The 21,500-nt window shown below is 36.8% G+C and overlaps 1 protein-coding gene across 1 annotated transcript; it reads right to left on the bottom strand.

Annotated features, from left to right (window-relative positions):
* LOC107799319 (signal peptide peptidase-like 3) lies at nucleotides 1-17,509 on the bottom strand. Its single transcript, XM_016622419.2, has 14 exons — nucleotides 17,167-17,509; nucleotides 14,503-14,661; nucleotides 14,215-14,326; nucleotides 13,965-14,084; nucleotides 6,416-6,567; nucleotides 4,715-4,888; nucleotides 3,908-3,942; nucleotides 3,651-3,807; nucleotides 3,373-3,426; nucleotides 3,197-3,289; nucleotides 1,488-1,630; nucleotides 901-971; nucleotides 510-593; nucleotides 1-422 (listed from the first exon to the last, which is right to left on the bottom strand). The coding sequence occupies exons 1-14, from the start codon at nucleotides 17,293-17,295 to the stop codon at nucleotides 319-321; spliced, it is 1,587 nt and encodes a 528-aa protein (XP_016477905.1). The 5' UTR covers nucleotides 17,296-17,509; the 3' UTR covers nucleotides 1-318.
* Nucleotides 17,510-21,500: the final 3,991 nt, after the last annotated feature.

The raw sequence follows: 21,500 nt of genomic DNA, 5'->3' as shown, positions 1-21,500 counted from the left end.
TTTGCAGAATAATAGGGAAAATTTTGACTACTAAATCTGTTACATTATAACTTTTCTTTTGTATGATTGCTGTGATATTGTTACATACTAATCAAGAACAGCTGCAGTGGAAACTAAAGTTGAAAGAAAAACATTGTCGCAAACGAAAATATACATATGAAACACAGCCAAGAATTTCCTGAATAAAGTTTTAAGTTTTATGAACAGCTTAATACAAATAGCATGGAAAGAATACACCAACGGCTTGTGCTTGTAGATTTAATATTTCTTCTCCCGACTATCAGGGTCTGTAGATTTAATGTTTAATTCTCTCATCTATCAAGCGTCTTCCAATAGTGAGTCTGCAACTTTTGTTGATTCACTGTCGTAGTTCCATAGGTCTTTAAGTTCGCCCCTCACCAATCCCAGCACCACATAAGTTCCTAAAGATAAAGGTTAAAAACGACGAAAAAAAGATATATAACGACCAAACACAAATTTTGGTTCAAGAGGCCGTAAAACTGACATACCTAGCGTGCAGGGCACGAGATATAGAAGAGCAGGTTGACCATGTCCATTCATTAGATACAAACCTAAGTACGTGAATAAAAGACCTGCAAGAATTCCAAGTTGATTTGGAATAGGATACGGAATGAGTAGGGGAGGAAATTTTAAACAAGTGATAAAAGGAAAAAAATACAGGTTTCAGGATCTCTACTTGTCAACATCGGTTTTGATTTCGTTAAAAATGTGCTTTAAAACATATTAATATTTCACACACTTTTTAGGCATTTCTATGCGTGTTACCAAGTGTTAATGGTTTCAAGCAACTGAGTAACATCATTTACAAAAAGGGTCGGAGAACAAAATTAGCAAAGTAGCTAAAAACAGATAGAAATAATACTTAAGCAAAGTACCCACCAATTCCATAACCAACTATCATCCAGAGGTAGTATCCATTTAGTACACCCTTCCTTCTAGCTTTGTCAAATCTGCAAAAAAGATAGAAAAGAGGATTAACAGGAGGTTCCTTGCCTTTTCTAGAAAGGAAGTGAATTCATCAGATGAAAGGATATTAAATAACTTTAATTCTGTACAAGGGAAAAGGTAGTCGACTCATTAAAGTGAGCAACCATAGCATTGAGAACATCTTTCAGCTCTACATCCAACACATTTCCCCAATATCAATTTCTTAATTTTACTCACTGTCATAGGAACCATTTTCTTTCTTCAATAACCGAGATACTTGGAGATACTTTGATAACTAATAAGAAATTATATGAGAACAGAGATTGGCAATTATCAAAAGACTCGTGACTACAGTTCATTTTTATTCAACCTATCTATAAACATGTAATATCTGAATATCCTCGAAGAGCAAAGATAGAAAACTAATACACAGAGGAATATACTTCTTGTTTCACCTAGACAATGTGTTTCGTTCTTTTTCATTTTTGGGAGAGGGTAACAAATTTTGCTTGGAAGATGGATGAAGGACAAAGGGATACCTAAAAGCAAAACAAACCAGCAAACCAGGAAAGAGAATATCCCCAAAGCCAATCATATCATAGCCACCGTAAGGATCTGAAACTCGAGGAACTCTCAGAAGCATTGGGATGGATTCTCCGCCAGCTTTGTCACCACGGGCAACCTATGAGAAGGGAAGAACTCGAGAAATGTTAGTGAGAAAATTCGATGTTAGCTTCTAAGAGCTAAAACATCTTCCTGTGACAGTGAAGGACACAAGTTCGTGTATTACTCCAGCTTATTGAAGTAAACAATCGAATCAAAACACTACTGCCGTATAGCAAAAAATGCAAAGCAATTATTGAACCATTAAAACATAAAGTATACATAGTTGCACATTTAAGCTCTCCCCTAGATACATCTATATGATCTTTAACTATTCTGCTGAAGTTTCACAAAAATCATTTCATTCATTCATGTGTAAAACCATCAAATGCTTTAGTTTCATTTCAGTGAGATGTCTACAATCCACATCAATTATAGAAAACTTTCAATGAGTCTTCAGGTTAATTATTTAATATTATGTTCTTGAGATCCGCAGGTCCTAGAATTCAAGAAAATTTGATGTATATCTTCTGATCAAGTTTATTCCTTGCAGGTTTCGGGTTACTCTCTTTGATACTCAATTTATCTTTCTTTATTCAATTAAGTTCACTCGAATAGAGCTATACTTGATTTTCTGTTTCTCACCAGCCAAGTTCTTGGTTCTTTTGTGAATAAAATACCTTATCAAAACAATCATTGTTACATATGAGCATGCTCATGTTCTAAAATTCAAACTGAAGCTTAAATTATCATATCAGTAAATCCTTATATAACCTACTCCCTCCGTTCCAATTTATGTGAACCTGTTTAACTGGGCACAGAGTTTATGAAAAAATAAAGATTTTTGGAATTTGTGGTCCTAAACAAGTCAAAAAGGGGCCCAGAGTATTTGTGTGGTTATAAAAGCTTCTCATTAAGGGTAGAATTGTAAGTTTAAGCTAAATTATTTCCAAATTTAGAAAGGGGTCATTCTTTTTGGAACGGACCAAAAAGGAAATAGGTTCACATAAACTGGAACGGAGGGAGTAATAAATAGCCAAAAAGGTTAAACCCTATATAAATGATAAAACGATTGAACCATTAGTCATTACTACACAATTAAACACTCTAACATAGAACGATGACTTTTATAAAACAGACAGTGAACTCAACCAATCAACATGCAGAATTTGAGTTTCTCGCTAACAAACAGGAGGAGATAAATGACACACTCCCAACGATTTTTCTGCTAGCACAAGGGTCTACCCTTCAAAACCAGCCAAGTGGACTAAGGAATCTAATATATAAACAAGCCAGCTTGGTTCTGCTAGGTGATAAGTTGTACTCGTGCTATGTCATTGCATGCAAATATCTCATATGAGGCACAAATGCTTGAGCCCAGAATCAGCTGTATACAAATGAGAGTCTAAGACCAGTGTTCACTAGAAGTCTTGTTTAACTGACAGATTTTTCCATATTCATATAGGTTAAAAATGCGATAAAACTTTTAGGAATTAAGTAGGAAAAACACTACTCAAAACAAATATGAATATACGATATGACACATCCTACATAACGATTAAAATTGGGAGCTCACCAGTCACCACAACATAGAAAGTCTCATGAACGGTACAGAGAGAAAGATGTAGCTAAAGAGAGAACTTACAGCAATCATTACGCTGTCATGGAATATAGCAGGTGAAAGGAAAACCCAGAAGATGTCGTAGAGAAATGCACAACACAGAAGCACTGTAGCAACCTAAGGCAAAATAGTAATCACGGTGAAGCAAAATAAGCTACCAACTCCTCTCATTGAAAAACATATGGAAGCTATCAACAGACCTTTATATTAGGCAACTGAGCCAACTGCAGAACAGTTATCATCAAACAAATTCCCTGGCAAATAAAAAGGGTTCTTTAATTTTAATTGCAATTGAGAGTGCAAATATTAGAAGAGTGAAAGTTAAGAGTGACTATGATGCATATTTATCAGAGAACAAGATAACTGGCTTGAGTAGAATATTATCCAGTTCATAGTATCAACATACAGATTAAAGTGCCAAAAAAATTTCCAGTTCCATTACGCAAACCAATGCATGAAATTTTACAAATGAGCTTACTAGAATATCTTGGCCAATCCAAGAGTATGATGCTTTCCTAGTTGCTGCCCAGAAGATGGCAAATGCCACGCACATTATCAAGACCACAAGAGATAGAATAGAAACTTCCCCAAGAAGCGGCAAATTCAACGTCTTCCTTCCACAACCTTTACATTTGCTACTCACAAGATTGTCGGAAACAAAGTAGAAGAGCTAATTAGAAATCTATTCCATACATTAATCTGACAGACAGAAAATCATTCTTGGAAATATTATACCTTGATACCAGGGATATTATACAGCTATGCATTCCCTGAGAAGGAAAAAATTAACTATTAAAAGTCAATAAGCAGAGACAATATCAACCAAACTGAAAGAAACCTAAGTTCTATTCAAATAAGATGCATAAAAATGCAAAAATGCTCAATATGAATCCATAAACTTTAATCTTTCTAGAGCTGGAGAAGGGTAACCCTTCTAAAGAGTAAGGCACCATAGAGAAAATGCATTCAGCACAAAATTTCATTAAATCTTCTTATGAGCAAACGTGGAAAAATAGACTTTTGTCTTTGATTCAACCAGACAAAAAGAATATAAATGAAACAGTTGGTGCATTCCCTTGACTAAATTTGGTTTACAAAGCCTAGCTTTATTACAATATAACTGGTAATGCTATGTACAGCATAACTAATAAGTTAATCAGCTGAAAGGACACTATAATTAGTGGGTCATTTTGGAAACATAAATTGTGATTGAAGGTTTAGTATGGTTTGTGGGAGTTGGTTTCATTTTTGGCTTATTAATCAGCTTCTGTTTGATTTGACTGCTTGGGTCAGTTTGTGTGCAGTTTCTGGTTTCGGTTTGTTTTGAAAGGCTTATTTGTGGTTAATTTGTGGATGGCATTGTCTTTGCTTATTATTGTGCTCCTTTTTTGTACAAAATAGATGGCCAATAATCTGTCAACTACTAGCACCATGAGCAGAGAAACGCAGTGCTAAAAAAGTGAGATGGTTTTATCTTAACCAAGTTCAAAACAAGTTAGCTTGGCTTCGTGATCAAGTCAAAGTAGAGAATTATTTGAGTACCTCAACTCCACCAATAGAGAAAAGTATTATCAGCAGCCAGACAAACCAAGCCGACATGAAAAAGTAGAGTAGCAGCAGAAACGTAGATGCTGAGATGACAAATATGAAAGCACTCTTTGTAGTGATATTAAGAATTTCCTTGTCATCTTCCTCCCTGGCGCCTCCAGCATGTACCTAAAAATGAGAAAGGAAGAACATATAAACTAGTCTGACAGCCATTAATCATCAAAAGTAATTGTGATTTGTCTGAATCTTTTACTCAAAGCAAAAAGAATGGGAAAAAAGGGACACTGGTATACAAATAAGAAACATAAATCACCTCCAAACTTAAAAAAAGATGTAGCACCTGCTAGACAGCAATATACTGTAACAAGCTAGATATATTAAATTACGACAAGTGACAAAGAATTCTGTACCATTGCCATCAGTTCATTGTTTAAGAATTGCACATTTTAACAAATCTAATACATGTTACGCCAGTGATAGTGTTTTTTATTGCCGTGAACCTATCATCTGCATTCTTTCCTTTTCCTTCAACGGGGAAGAATTTACAGCTTTCAGTCATGTCAGGATGCATAGCTAAAATGCCTTAAGCACCACTCTGCTCCTGATACCTCTCCACTTTAATGGACCATACTCACCCATAATGCAAGATATTCATTCATCCTTGGCTTGGGTAACATATAGAATCTCACTTTCTCTTCCAAAAAGAATTGTTTGGTATCTTTTCCTCCCCATCTTCTCATGCTCTAATAATTCCCAGTGGTTCACCTAAGTTGCAATCAAATTTCCTACCAGTAGAATCGATATGCAAAAATACATGTCACAGGACTTGTAAATAAATGAGTGTCTTGTCTGTGCTACTAGAGTCCAACTTACCCTATCAGCAATCAGCATTAACTTTTAAACAAAGAAAAATAAGTAATCCCGCTGCATCTTCCTGCTTCAAAAGCTCAGAACTACATTAAGTCAAAAAGAAAACACAAGGGCTAAATGTGTTGATAACTCATTGGATTCTGTTAGGTCGCTCATTCTGGCATAGACATTATTCTGGAGCTAACTTTATTGCTACCATTGTATTTTTCATCTTCTGGATGCCTTTTATTAGTATCACTTACTTCATCAAAACAACAAAAGGGCTAAAAGAGGGCACAATCTCGTAATAATACAAATGAAACAAAGCAATATATGCTTGACCATTCCAAAAGATCCTCTGAAACAATTTTTGATAAAGAACAACAACAACAACCCACTAAAATCCCACTAGTGGGGTCTGGGGAGGTAGTGTGTACGCAGACCTTACCCCTACTCCGAAGAGTAGAGAGGCTGTTTCCGAAAGACCCTCGATTTTTTATAAAGAAGATCCTCTGAAATGATTTCCAATAGACCTCAATGAAATTCTTTTGACTGATAAAAGAATATATTATGTATTGACTATGAGTGAACATTGGATATACGTGTGTCCCTTCCTGGATATTTTGGTGATGTGGTAGATAAACTTTTGAAAGGCTGCAGCTATTCTTAAGTGTATAACTCCAAAATCCAACACAATGCAGCAGCCTAAAACCTAAGATATTAACTTCAAGATACAGTATGAAAAGTTGATTAAAACGAGCAGAGCATTGCTAATTAACTCTGTAAAAACATAAAGGGCTGTATAAATTAAATGTAAAGATATATCAGGATGCATATTTTTGGAACCTCTGGTGCCTGTTCATAGTCATTGCTTTCCTCAGATGCAGTAAGCTCCGACCAAAAGGATGCACAAAAAATTGTGCCAACAGCCATCAGCCATATGAACATGGCTGAGTAGTCCACAATGGGGCGATCTGGCGAATACAACAGAATCTCCACTGCATTAAGAGAAAATATGCCTGTCATGTTGTAATTCTTCCACGATTCAAGAACAGAGGAACAACAAGAGATAATAAAAATTAAAACAAGCATGATGACAAATGCACAATGGACAGAGTAGCAAGAGAAGCCACTACTATATAGTTTAAATGCACATTGTCATTAGTGAGCATGAATATTCTATCCTCAGTCAGTGTTTAAGAACCAAGTCATCCCGTCATCAAAGCCAGTTGTATACCATTACTTACCATATGGAGGATGTCTTTTCATCCCAGTCTCCGTGATTAGTATGCACCCTGATATTCTTAATCCATCATATTAGTTCAAGACTAATCCAGCCCACTCTAATCGATGACCCTCTGATAACTTTTTTCTCCCATGAAAGCCACCTAGGCAACTTTTTAATCTTTACAAAAAATCTTATGTTCACGTGAACCCATACTTCTTTCCTTAACCATGTATAACAATGTTATATTTCTTTGAAATTACTTAAATATATGTGGGTGCACTCATGCTTAAAGACTCCTATGGTGTAATAATTATTGGGTGCACCTCTACAAAATTGGCGGTTCAAATCCGACTTCGGATGGTCTTGTTTTTTGCACGAAGTATAGATATATATGTGAAAATCACTAAAATTTCAAGAAGAATATAATTTTGAACTTCAAAAGTTTAATGGGTTCATGGTAAGAGACTAAAGTTAAACCCATCTAATGTAAATTCTAGATCCACCTTTCTCTGTTGACAATCCTGGGCCACTTGACAATAGCTAAGAGTATTAACTATTGGGCCTCATAGTTTCATACTTAGTTTTGGGCTTTTATGTATATCCGACCCATTTTTTCATTTTAGTGATTCATTTGTATATACTCGAACATTCTGGACAACACGGTTAATAAGAAATTCATTTTCCTCTTCTCAGATATTTGTTCTTCTCTCTCTTTGTTCTCATCGTTGGGTTTCAATCCCAAAATCAAATCTTCAGCTTATACTGAGAATCGATGAATTAACATAGTATCAGAGCCTATCATTGATTGTTTATGGCTCCACACATCCACTGACGATGTCTGTTTCTCTAGTTCCTTTCCGTATTGAAGTTTTTCATTGCTAGAAAATCTGGGGGTTTTCTTCGATTTTGGTCGATTTGGGCATAAAGTGACGAATGTTAGATGATTTCAGAGATTGTGAGCTATTTCTCTGGTAAATGTTGTGACTCGATTCAGTGGAGTAGTTCATTCCCAATTTCCGATTGTACCGGTGGTATCAAATGTCGCGGTCGTTTTTTTTGTTCTTCTGGTAAAATTGAAGGCCTCTCTTCTTTAGGTTGCAAAGAAGGACGGTAACATCTTTTCATACTCAATTTGGATTGAAGTGTTGGTAGATACCAATTTTATTTTTTTCTGTACAAAATTGACCTAACTAGGGTTTTGAAATGGGAAGTCCTGAAGTGAGTTCGTCAACTACAACTGATGGTTTTGATTATTTTACTATACCTCCTTCTCATCCTTTCTATATACATCCCTCGGACACTCGGGTGCTCACCTGGTGTCCCCTCCCTTTGATGGCAATGGCTTTGTCATTTGGCGCAAAAATATGCTTACTGCCTTTTCTGCTAAAAACAAGTTAGGTCTCATTACTGGTAGGGTATCCAAACCAGAATTTAACTCTCCTTACTATCATTTTTGGGAAAGGTGTAATGACATGATCATTGCATGGATAACAAACTCTTTGTCTAGGAATATAGCCAATAGTGTAATGTGTTTTGACACTGCTAAGGATATATGGACTGACATTAATGAGAGATTTGGGACTTCCAATGGTTCTAAGTACATTCAACTTTACTTCCCAAGGTCATTTAGATATTGCTACCTATTTTACCAAACTGAGAGGTCTTTGGGATGAGCTTAGTACAGCTTATGTTGGTCCTATTTGTTCCTGTGGTGCTCTCCCCAAACCCAAATTCATTGAAGAGCAGAAAATCTATCAATTCCTCAGTGGTCTGAATGAGTCTTATTCTACCTACAAAAGCAACATCCTTATGACGCCTTCCCTTCCTTCCCTGAGCAAAGCATACTCCATGCTACAACATGATGAGAAATAGAAAGAGACCTCTGCTCATGTCTATGGTTTCTCTCATGATTCTACTTCCTTCAATGCTTCAGCTGGTCATATGAACACTTCTAGAGGTTTTCATCAGAGGGTCCAATTTGATGCAAAGAAAGGTTCTAGTTCATCTTCCAACCTTTCATGCAAATATTGTAAGAAGTCTGGACACACCATTGATAAGTGTTACAAGCTACATGGATTCCCTTCAGATTTTAAGTTTACCAAGAACAGGAAGTCTGCAGCTTGTGTTCAGTCTGATGGTCATCTTCTGGACTCTGCCTTTACCAAACCAAGTTCCTCTGATGACAATGGTCATGGATTCAGCAAAGAACAATATCAACATCTCATGACTCTACTTCAACAAGTCCATACATCTCCCACTCTTCATTCTGAAAATGTTACACTGGAAATGCAGGATTTGCCAACTTTGCAGGTGTGTATAATCACCCTGAGGTGCATTCAGCTTTTCATGCATGTGCAGTCTCACATTTAGGTTTAAACCCTTGGATCATAGATTCTGGTGCCACCAACCACATGACACCAATTAAACACTTACTTCACAACCTTAAACCTTTAGTAACACTTTTTCTAATTACTCTACCTAATAGATATAAAGTAAAAGTCATATCTACTGGTTCTTTGACTCTTAGGGCAGATATGATTTTGCATAATGTCTTATTAGTTCCCTCATTCCATTTCAATTTGATCTCTGTACACAAGTTATTTCTTCAGTTCAAGTGCCTTGCAATCTTCACCATTTATAGTTGTATTTTACAGGGCCTTTCTCTGAGGAGGCCTCTGAAAATTGGTAAGGCTGCAAATGGACTATACTTCCTGCATTCAGCTGACTCTCATTTTCCTTTGTTAGTTCCTAGTTCTGTTTTTTCTTCTACTCAGTCTAATGTTTCTGTTTCTGTTCCTAGCAATAATGTTGTTTCAGATTCTGTTGCTCATTCTGTATCTCATAGTTCATCTTGTAATCCATCTGTTGTTGGTAATAAAGATGATTTGTTTTGGCATCAAAAATTAGGTCACATTCCCTTTGCCAAGATGAGATCTATTTCATTTCTGTCCAATAAAGTGTCATCTAAACAACCATTTTTATGCAATGTTTGTCCAATGGCTAGACAACATAGGCTTCCATTTCCTGATAGTACTATACATTCTTCTCTTCCTTTCCAACTTGTTCACATTGATATTTGGGGCCCTTACAACACTCAAACTTATAATGATTTTAGATATTTTCTCACTCTAGTTGATGACTTTACTAGAGTGACATGGACACATCTCCTCTCAAGAGCAATGCCATTTCAATTCTTAAAGCTTTCATTCAAGTGGTGAAAGTTCAATATCATTCTTCTATTAAATGTTTTAGGTCTGATAATGCCTATGAACTGGGGGTAGTTCTCAACTCCAATAATTTTTTGCTGATAATGGCATACTTCACCAAACCACTGTTCCTCACACTCCCCAACAAAATGGTATTGTTGAAAGAAAACACAAACATCTCTTAGAAGTCTCTAGGGCACTTTTATTCCAATCCAAACTCCCTCTCAAGTACTGGGGTGAATGTGTTCTCACTGCTACTTATATCATTAATAGAATCTCCTCCACCGTCCTACACAATATATCACCTTTTGAGAAACTGCATAATCATGCTCCCTCTTATGATCATTTGAAGTCCTTTGGCTATCTCTGTCATGCAGCCAGTCCTAAGCCTGGCAGGGATAAGTTCCAACCTAGATCTATCTCTGTTGTCTTCTTAGGGTACCCTTGTGGGAAAAAAGGGTACAAATTACTTAACGTGTCATCCTTTTCTATTTTTTTCTCTAGAGATGTTGTTTTGTATGAACATATTTTTCCTTATCACTCCCCTTCCCCTTCTCCTTCTCCTTCTCCTTCTCCTACTTTCCCTCCCCCTTCTGATTATGTTGAGGTTTCCCCATCTGTTCCTATTGAGGTTTCCCCTTCTGATGCACCTTCTATTTCCCCTGTTCCTATTCCTATTCCTGCTCCCATTCCCATCCCTCTTCCTCCTCCTGTTCCAGTTCCTGAACTTATGAGGTCTGGCAGGCTTGTTCAGGTTCCCACATACCTTAAAGACTATGTTTGTTCTTCTCTTATTCCTTCTTCTTTTTCTGCTTCTATGTCTCCTCAGGTCCCTAGTGATAAACTACACATGAATGAGCCTCAATTTTACCAACATACTGTTTCAAATCCTGCTTGGCAAGAGGCCATGCTAAAGGAATTTCAAGCACTTGAAGCTAACCTCACTTGGGACATTGTTCCCCTTCCTCCTCATAAGAAGGCTATTCCCTGCAAATGGGTGTATAAGATTAAACAGAAATCTAATGGTTCTATTGAAAGATAAAAGGCCAGACTTGTCATAAGAGGGGACACACAAAGGGAAGGTATTGACTACACTGAGACTTTTTCCCCTGTTGTTAAACTCACTACTATCAGATGCCTTCTCACTCTAGCTGTGAAAAGACGTTGGACTGTTTTTCAATAGGATGTCAACAATGTTTTTTTGCATGGTAATCTCCATGAAGAGATCTACATGAAGGTTCCTCCTGGTTTGGAAGTCTCTCCCTCTTCTTCTACCTGTCCTCCCTTGGTGTGTAAGCTTCAGAAATCACTTTATGGCCTCAAGCAAGCATCCAGATAGTGGTTTGCCAAGCTATCTGAATCCTTGCTGTCTAGGGGCTACATGTCCAGCAAAAATGACTACTCTTTGTTTATCAAGTCTTCTAGTTCTTCTTTGGTGGTTCTGACTGTCTATGTGGATGACATTCTATTAGCTAGTGATGACCTTGATGAGTTGAATGCTTTGAAAGCTTTCCTGGATGCTCAATTCAAGATTAAGGATTTGGGGTCAGTGCATTACTTCTTGGGTTTGGAAGTTACCCCTCATGACCAAGGTTATCTTATGACTCAACATAAATACACTTCTGACCTACTTTCTGAATTTCATTGTGACCACTTCACACCTATTACCACTTCTTTGGATCCGAGTGTGAAGCTGGTTCCTGACATGCATGATCCCATGCCTGATCCTACCACTTTCAGGCGGTTGGTTGGCAAACTCAATTTCTTGCAGCACACCAGGCCTGATATATCCTTTTCGGTGCAGCACCTCAGCCAGTTTTTACAAGCCCCACATATTCCCCATATGCTGGCAGCCCTACATGTCCTTAAATACCTGATGAATGCTCCTGCTCAGGGTATTCTACTTACAGCCAGCTCTGATTTTTCACTTCTGGCATATTCAGACTCTGACTGGGCTGCATGTGCCATTTCAAGAAGATCTGTGACTGGGTTTTACATCACTCTTGGGGGCAATCCAATTTCATGGAAGAGTAAGAAGCAACCCACTGTCTCTCTTTCTTCAGCTGAGGCTGAATATAGAGCATTGAGAATGGTTGTGACTGAGGTTTCTTGGCTAACTTGTTTGCTTGGCGATTTGGGTCTTCTTATTTCTACCCCTGTTTCTGTATTTTGTAACAATCAGGCAGCTATGCACATTGCCAAGAACCCCGTGTTTCAAGAACGCACCAAACATATTGAAGTTAATTGTCACTATGTTCGAGACAGCCTACACTCTGGGTTGATATCTCTTCAGTTTGTTCCTAGTTCTGCTCAACGTGCTGACATGCTGACCAAGGCTCTCCATGGTCCTCTGCATCATCAGTTTCTAGGCAAGCTTGGAGTGTCTACACCCTCCAGCTTGAGGGGGGGTGTTGACAATACTGGGCCTCTTGACAATAGCTAAGAGTATTAACTATTGGGCCTCATAGTTTCATACTTAGTTTTGGGCTTTTATGTATATCCAGCTCATTTTTCATTTTAGTGATTCATTTGTATATACTCGAACATTCTGGACAACAAGGTTAATAAGAAATTCATTTTCCTCTTCTCAGATATTTGTTCTTCTCTTTCTCTCTCTTCTCATCGTTGGATTTGAATCCCAAAATCAAATCTTCAGCTTATACTGAGAATCGATGAATTAACAATAGTGCACCCGTCATCTTGAAATCCTGGATCCGCCTCTGAATATTCAGTATTTTTATCTTTGAAATGGTAATTAATACTCAAAATTTTCCACCAGAGCTTTGGAGGTTGCTCAGGAGGTCCTGCTTCGGCACTCATGTGTATTGTCTGTTCAAAGTGAACGTAACCACGGGCTTTACCAGGAATCGAGAAGCCCTTCTCATAGGTCCTAGAGACATTCTTAGTCTTGAATCTTTTTGAATAACACACCCTGTATAGATGATGAGATGTTTTTGTGAAAAAAGTCAACCTTTTGTGTAGTCTTTCTACTGCTGTATACCTCTTTCAACGAAACACTTGCCGAAAAAATCATATTACTCAAATCCTTCAACCCATTGTGCCGAAAACCTAACTTCTCAAATTTCCATATCTCCTTTCTCACTTCAACTTTTACAAACTACCCCAATTCTCCTGGAGCCCAAACCAGATCCTTCTGTCATGAGCATCATCTGATCTCCAAGATTTTCCGCAGCAGCAAAAAACCAACTTTGAAAACCTTTAAATCTGTGTTTATTCCCAGTTTTACATTTGTCGTATACTCCTAAAGCCCTTTCGATGACTTGAAACCTTAACCAATTAAGCAGTACTAGCCTTTTACCTTTCAGAACTTCCTGAACCACATCATCTGATGACTGAGCATTAAAAATGAGGATGAAGTGAGATGAAAAGCAGAGATCTCTAGAACACTGAATCAGTCATTCAAACTGAACCTCTTATATCGCTTATATAGCATCCAAAATCTATTTATCGGCCATCCTTGTGAGATGAGACTTCTCATATAGTCTCAAATCATTTGGGCCAGCTTGATGTTACTCGATTGGTCTTTCTAACAGGTAAATGGCACTCAATTAGTAGACACAAGTACAAGGAGATAGCACCAAAGTAACAATGGCATGCACAACAAAAATACTAATTTCGCACTTCAGCAGTGTTGAAGGCACACATGTAAATAGAAAATTTCCCCTGCAAAGCATGCATGTCATATAAATATGGATCATATCATATCCTGAAAAAAGGAAATGTGTAACAGCTTTTTGTAAGACATACTCTGTACAGTGACACAAGAATCGCACTACATATTACATGGACAATTGAAACTGGTGAATAACAATGTATTTACTGTAAAAAAGTATAAGTCATATCCTAAGATACCAGATACGTTGAAAACCAGAACTAGAATCAACAGAAAGTTAACCCTTGACAGAAAATGGAGCTAATATACACGAAGCCAAGACTTTACCTTTCTTTCCCGAAGAGATATATTTGTCAATGACATCTCCTCCGGCTTTTGAAATGGTCACAACAGGAATTGTTATGTTTGATACCGTAGAATTGTCGGGACAAGTAATCTCCAAAAGATCTAAAGGATAGCAGGAAAAAGCAGTGTCATTTCTGGAAGAGATGGGGGAGACAAAATCACCAAAAAAAGTAAAAACTCAAAAACTAAAAGAAAACAAGAACTGAAATGGCAATGAGTCATGGATGACAACCTTCTTGATCATTTATCATCACAATCCCTGCAGCACCTCCTGCTTGTGCAACCGCAGCCTTCGTTAGAAAATCACATTGACCGCGAAGAGCTAGTGCAATAGACCCTGATAACTAGACCAAAGTAAACAAAAATCTCTGCTTTATGCAATGTATAACAAAAGTAAACCTTCTTCATATGTCAAAGTAAGAATTGCAACCAAAAGTTACAGATGACGAATTGAAAAGCCTCTGAGATGCTGGCTATTTACCTAAGAATAAAGGCATTGTCAGGAATCTGGAATAAATACCTTAGAAGAGGAACTAGAACAGCCATTCAAGGGTTTTGTATATGTAGCAGGCAGTCTGGGGGTATTTTTAATATTAGTAGGTAAAAGAGACCCAAATGCCGCACTTAAGCCACCCATTTGTTCATGCTCAGCACCATCAATCCACAACTTTACCAGAACCTGTACAAAAAGAAAGAAGTAACTTGGTATGAAGAAATAACTCAGTATGTTTCCAGAGGTGCATAACAGAGTTAAAGCAAAGAATACCGTGTCACAACAACAAAAGGACTGACTCAATCTTCTCGTAGTCATTAAAATTTACATCTTTTGAAAGAAGGCATGACATGAAATCGTTAGAACCCAACTTCCTAATTCTTAAGCACCCCTCACACTCCCAAATCACCAAGAAACAGATACAGAAATAACCAATCAAATAATCGATCAACTACATCTTAATCTAAAACTAGTTAGGCTACCTTATGTCGAATTCGAAGATGTAACTCAAATAATGACACCTGTTTTCACATTCATACAACTCGGTGATGGTATGAATCTCCCAATTCTAGACCTTTATTTTTCTCATTGGATTGGTTGCACATAGACTTTCTCTGTACTGCTCTTTTGTTTTTTCTTTGATGAAGTAAAGATACTTTTATTAACGCTGGCATCCAAAAGAAGCATAATTTCAAAAGTGTTAATAGCTCCTATGCAGAACTCAAGGATCCAATGAAGTCCACAAACATATTTACATCAGATACATCCGTATGTTTACACCCAAAAAAAGGTTCAAGAGGCATTTCGCTTTTAGTACAGGGTTACAAGCATAGTAGAGGTCTCTTCAAAGTATCTTGCATTCCTTTCTTGGTGTCCAAAATATAAAATTTGGTACTGCTTGCCATATCTTTTTCTTTCTTTCTCCACTTTCCTTAGGCACTGGCATAGTGCATACAAAAGCCTCCTCAAGACTAATTGGCATCACCTGTTGAACTCAAAACATGTTTAGGAACATGCTACAAATTTCCTTGGCCACCAGGCAATGCAAGAAAAATCCTTTCTTTACATAGAAAGCATATTGAAAGGTTAAATCCTCTCTTCATCAAGTTGTCTTGTTTTTCCAAGCTTCGTACATCACTATCCAGCTCTATAACAAATCACCTTGGTTAGAGCTTTAATTCTCCATATCCCTTTCCATGGTCAAGATCCCAAGACTGTACAATATTTCCTGTGTTTGTCAAGACCTGGTAGCAACTTCAATTGTAAAAATAACTCTGTTGTTCCCATTCCATCAGATTCTATCCATGCTTTGTCTTTGCAAATTTTCCAGTTCCAGTTTGTCTACTAGCCTTGCCAAGCAACTGACTTTCCAATCCTGACAATTCCTTCTTAATGATATGGCACCCAGTATTATCTCTACAATCAGTAATAGTTGCCACAAGAGTAGATCATTTGGAAATATGCTGGGAAATGCATCTTTTAATGTATTATTTCCCCACCTTGTCTAATCAAAATCTTATTTTCGTTCCATCTCCTACTTCAAAGTATATATGCTCCTTGAAGTCTTCCCCCATTTTGCAAATGTACCTCCGGGGGCCTGCCTACTCCAGAAGGTAAGGAAGTAAACTTTATACCAATTATTTTGTATTCCATGCTTAGAGTTAATTATCTTTCTCCAGTAGGCATCTTCCTCCATGTTAGATCTCCATAACCATTTCATTAATAGACTCTGCTTGTGCATAACTCATACTACTAAACTTTGTGAACCTTATGATACTCCCGCCAAACTAAAACCTCAGAATTAGATGTTGATTAAAAGATAGGTCAAATTTGGCTACAAGTTCTCATTATCAGGGTAGCAGCAACCTTGTACGATCATTGCAATACCCTATAGAGTAATTTTAAGACAAAACGATAACAACAGTAACAACAACTCACTTTCTCAACTATCTGTGATAAGGGGCTTAACAGCCCACCAACCAATTTTACTTTCTATTAGAAATTCTTGATCTTCGCCCCGAACTAGTCAGTGTTTGCTACATGAATACTCTATATTATTGGTGGAGCTAAAGGGAGATAAGGGATTTCAATTTAATCCCCTTCGACAAAAAAATGTACTGCGCAAATAGGGTAAAACAAAATTTTTTGGTTATATATGAAATGTTGAATCTCCTGACATAAAGATTCTAGTGTAGTTCTTTTATCGGTAAGAAAGATTATAATGTGTAGTGGTAAAGCGGTTCAGAATTGCCTAGATCACAAGTTCAAATCCTGAATGTGACACACTAGTAATTTTTTAAATCCCCTTGTATGAATTTGTGGCACTGGCACTGCTTTATATTCATTATGTTCTATTTAGACCCATTTCAATCCAAATAATTTGGTTTCAAATAAACTATGCCTTCTAAAACTCGAAAAATACAAGAGAAACCTCTCTCCCAACAACGTTTCCACATAATTACCTCCAGGCAGAGTCAAATACCGGATTTAAATTTGATAAGTTCAACCTTCAGCTTATTACTGTAGGACCTATTACATTTTTGAAACTATGAGCTCAAAATTTAAATTTTAGTTACTTTTAACATAATAATTGATTAGATACTCTCTATCCACCACTGCCACCATTTTCTTTTTGCGAATAAATTATGAGCGGAAGGAATCTGAATAATAGGAAAGAATAAAAAAATTTACCAATCGATAAGGATTGTTGCAGGAGGTTGAGGAATTTGCAGGGGCGGCGCGTGAGATATCATCATCGCCGGTAGCGATTGATGATAGAAGAAGAATGCACAGTCCGATTAAACGCCATGAAAATGCCATATTAAAAATATTGATCCACTTTTTACTCCAATAACCCTATCTCCGCATAGGGTTTTTGGGAGATTCAAAAGCAAATCTCTGTGTCTTTGCTCAGAAATTTTGACGAAGAGAGAAAGAGGGGGGTTGAAAGTCGGTGATGGGGTCGTTATTGGGATTTCATTAATTTACAGTTAAATGAAAAAAAGAATTACATTAAAGTTTCTCTAATTATGACAGCTCGTTAGTTGCATTTGATGTATGCGATTTATAAGATGCATTTGGTGAATGCGATTTATCATGTACTGCATTACATAAGTCGCATTGACAAATGCATCTTGTAAGTCGTATTTAACAAATTCATAACTCGCATTTCCAACTCCAATCTATATAGATCGATGTATAAGTCACATTTGGCAAATACAATCTAAAATAAATATTTGCTTTTTGTCCGATTATAAATCATATTTTTGAAAGGCGTTTTATTTTAAAAGCACGATTTCACTACAACTTATATGTCAAATTTACTAAATTAGACTTGTAAATTACATTATAAGATGTTTTTTTTGTCTTTTTTAAATGGCAATCTACATATTCCTTAACCTTGTAGCTAAGTTTGCTAACACAATACAAAGAATACCTATTGTTACAGCTTTTACTACCAGACTGATAGTTACCAATCATTTATAAATTTTTTAGTAATATAAAGACTTTGACTCCTTTGTAGATATACACAATTTATTTAGCATAGGCCACATGAGTTGAACAAGGAGAAATGAGAAAACGAAGTCAGAATAATGCAAAAAATCCCAAATGAATTAAGATTAGAAAAAGGGCATCCCGGTGTACAAAGTATTTTGTGTCACGCAAGGTCCAATCTAGACAGGTTCTCGCAACTGCCTTTCAAACAGGACTTCGAGATCGGGGAAGGAGCGCACCCCAAAGATTGTGCTACATGTTGGATTATGGGTCATGGGTCGCTCCATGTGGGCTGACCCGACTCGGTTAGGAGAGATAAGGGAGAGAGGTTAAGGGAAGTTACCACTAGACCACAAACACCCACTAAACTGAACGTGCAAAAAGGGGTGAGTGGTGGGTTATCTTCCTTAACCAATATTTCTCAGCCTATTTTATGTGAAAGAGAAAATATAGAACAACGAACAGTAAGAATTTTCTCTGAATCTCTTCTTCTCCCAACGAAAAATACACACAAGTAAGGGCATCTAATTGGTGGAAGATTAACTTTGTTTCCTAGTGATTCAAAGTTCGTTTGGGGCAATTATTTCGGTGGTGAGTTCAACAATTCTTCCACTGCATTGATAGGTACGCTAATATTGTTCTCGCCCCGCAATTATTAATCTAACAATGGTATCAGAGCGTGGTTGTATCCGTACTCTGCTTTCTCCGCTGCAAATTTTATTCTTATTGGGAGACGGCTCTGGTTGGTGCCATAAAAAGGAACAATCTGTTTGTTTGTTTGTTTTTTAAAAGGATCTTGTGTGTAGAATTTTTGCCGCTATTGACAGAGTTTGAGATTAAAAAGTATTCTTTTACCGTATTGTTGTTTGCAACGGAACTTAAACAAAGGTTTCAAAAATTAAATTGAATTTATGTGAGATCACCATGGCTTGACAGCTTTATCTGCATTATTGGAAGTTTATTACATATAATATAATATAAAGCCTCATCATGTGAAAGTTGCCATGTTATCTTTGGCATGTGAAATTTTTCTTGCCACTTGGATAGCATTACATATTTGCATATTTACTTATATGTGTTGGAAATGATTTCCATATCTTCCCCACTTTGCTTTAGAAAGTTGAAATATAGACACATATTCTGATTGTCATGTTAACAGAACAGAACTTGACACGTATGGAGCAAAATGTTTCTCAAGTATGGTGGCCAGTGATCAATGTAGTTTTATTTAAATATTGTGAACAACATACATGAATCGGTGGTTTTAAGAAATATTGAATCACTGCACAAAAACTATCAATCAATTCCAAAAATAATTATGGTCACTATAAATGACATAATTTTGAAAGTGTTTCTGATTAATTGCAGCAAATTCTTTCTCTATCTTTTGTCTTAACAAGTTATTTTAGAATATAGTACAATTTTTTTGGTCATATTCCCTTAAATGATATACTTCTACGAGTTATTGTGACGTATGTTGTCACAATGAATGGTTGTAGCCGTTCTAAGTGTTTCCTTGGTCCTATTTCAAATATGGCTGAAGAAGGACAAGTTCGAATTACTCCAAGTGGGAGTTCTTGAAGTCAAGGAAAGGGACAACGTAAAAGGATACACCGTCGCAGGACTTATTTCTATAATGATTTAGACTCTAAGCCTGAAGTCATCAGGAATGTCCCAAGGGCGAGGCAAAATGAGTTAACGGTTCGAAGGGCTGCACGAAGGGAAAAAGAAATGAAATTTAGGGAGCTTAAGGAATTTAAAATTTGCTATGATCTTTCCATTCCTGAACATGTACACCTTTTTAAGATAAAAAGAGCTGAATTGGCTAATTACGTAGAAATTACTCATTGGGAAGCATTAGCTATTTTAGCGGACTCTCTTCGAGAGCCTTGGGGTGAAATTTTAACTGAGATTTATCATGATGTTTGGCCTAGTGCACCTTTTAGCGTATATGAGCAAGAGTTAGTGTTCGATTGGTATATGGATCCTAGCAAACATGTAAATTGTTATTATGTATTTTATCTTAACAAAATTTATATTATATTATTTGTCTCACCAGTTACATACATTGTTTATTATATTTTTTTTGTAATAGATTGCGACTTGAAGTAAAATACAAACTAAGAAGTGATTTTAATATTAATTAAAAATATTTAGATATAGATGATTAATGAAAATGTACTGACCGTTCGATTCTATACCAAATGTAGAATTAATATTATAATTAATTTACTTGAGTGTGTAATCACATGCATAAATTAACTGAAGTATATATTGATGAGTTAAACTTGTAAAATTATCTCTAATAACAGACATGGCATCAAAAAGTATCATTGCCGACTTGAACAAGGGTGACAAACTGAATGGTGAAATTTACGATATCTGGAGTCGTAAGATGTGGTATGTACTCGAAGTGCAAGATGCTCTTGAAAGTATTAACCATGTTATGAGTCACCCAGAGGAGGGTAACACTGTCCAACACAGGAGGGATCTAGAAACTTACAATGTTTGGAAAAAGAAAGATTCCACTGCACGTGGAATTATTGTAAGTTCAGTTGTTGATGATCTCATCCACGAATGTGAGCAATATCCTACTGCTCAATCCATGTGGGCACATTTAAAAGAGGCATATGGGGGTACGACTGTGACTCTCCTTCGACAACTGATAATCAAGTTTGACACGTACAAAAAACGTCATGATCACGGTGTTAAGAAACATCTAAGGGTGATGTCAAATATGATTGCTCAACTCAAAAGTGATGGCCATGTTCTCTCTTATGAGAAGCAGGTTCAGGCAGTGATTCGGTCTTTTCCTAATAATTGGGAACATTTGAAGGTTTATTTGACCCATAATGATAGCATCAAAACTTTTGCTGATGTTGCCCGTCATGTGGATCTTGAAGACGAGCGGTTTGGTGTTGCTAAAGCTGTACCTAATGCCTTTGTAGCAAAATCAAGTGGTACAATGAAATCAAGCTTCAAGCGCAAGAGAAACTGGAAAAATGACGGAAAGAGTAAGGAGACCGGAGAAGGACCCTCCAAGAAAAGAAACAAGCCAAATTCCAAGAAAGGAAAATGGTTCTACAAGAAGAAAGACAAGAGCAAGATGAAGTGTTACAATTGTCAAGTCCCAAGGCATTTTGCTCGTGAGTGCACTAAGCCGAAAAAGGTAGCATTTCAAAGCGCATCTCTTAGTGCTATATATGTTTATAGAACTGTTTTACTAACTGAATCTTATCTTGTGTGGATTGTAGACTCAGGGGCCACCGACCATGTGAGCTGCGATAGAGAAGCGTTTATAGAGTTTTGTCGAGTTACACCTGGATCAAAGCATGTATATGTGGGAAACAATGCAAAGCTTGAAGTCAAAGGGATAGACACTTGCAAAATGGACATGTGTGGTGGCCGATCTTTGATATTGCATGACGTCCTATATGTTCCAGAGATTCTACGAAACTTAGTATCTGTGTCTGTTCTTCTAGATTTAGATTTCAATTTGAACATTAGTCGCAGTGGTCTTAGAATTACTT

The sequence above is a fragment of the Nicotiana tabacum genome, chromosome 20 (genome assembly GCF_000715075.1).
Source record: "Nicotiana tabacum cultivar K326 chromosome 20, ASM71507v2, whole genome shotgun sequence".
NCBI lineage: Eukaryota > Viridiplantae > Streptophyta > Magnoliopsida > Solanales > Solanaceae > Nicotiana > Nicotiana tabacum.
Note: the sequence above shows the minus strand (reverse complement) of the source record. Positions and strands in the feature narration are given on the sequence as shown.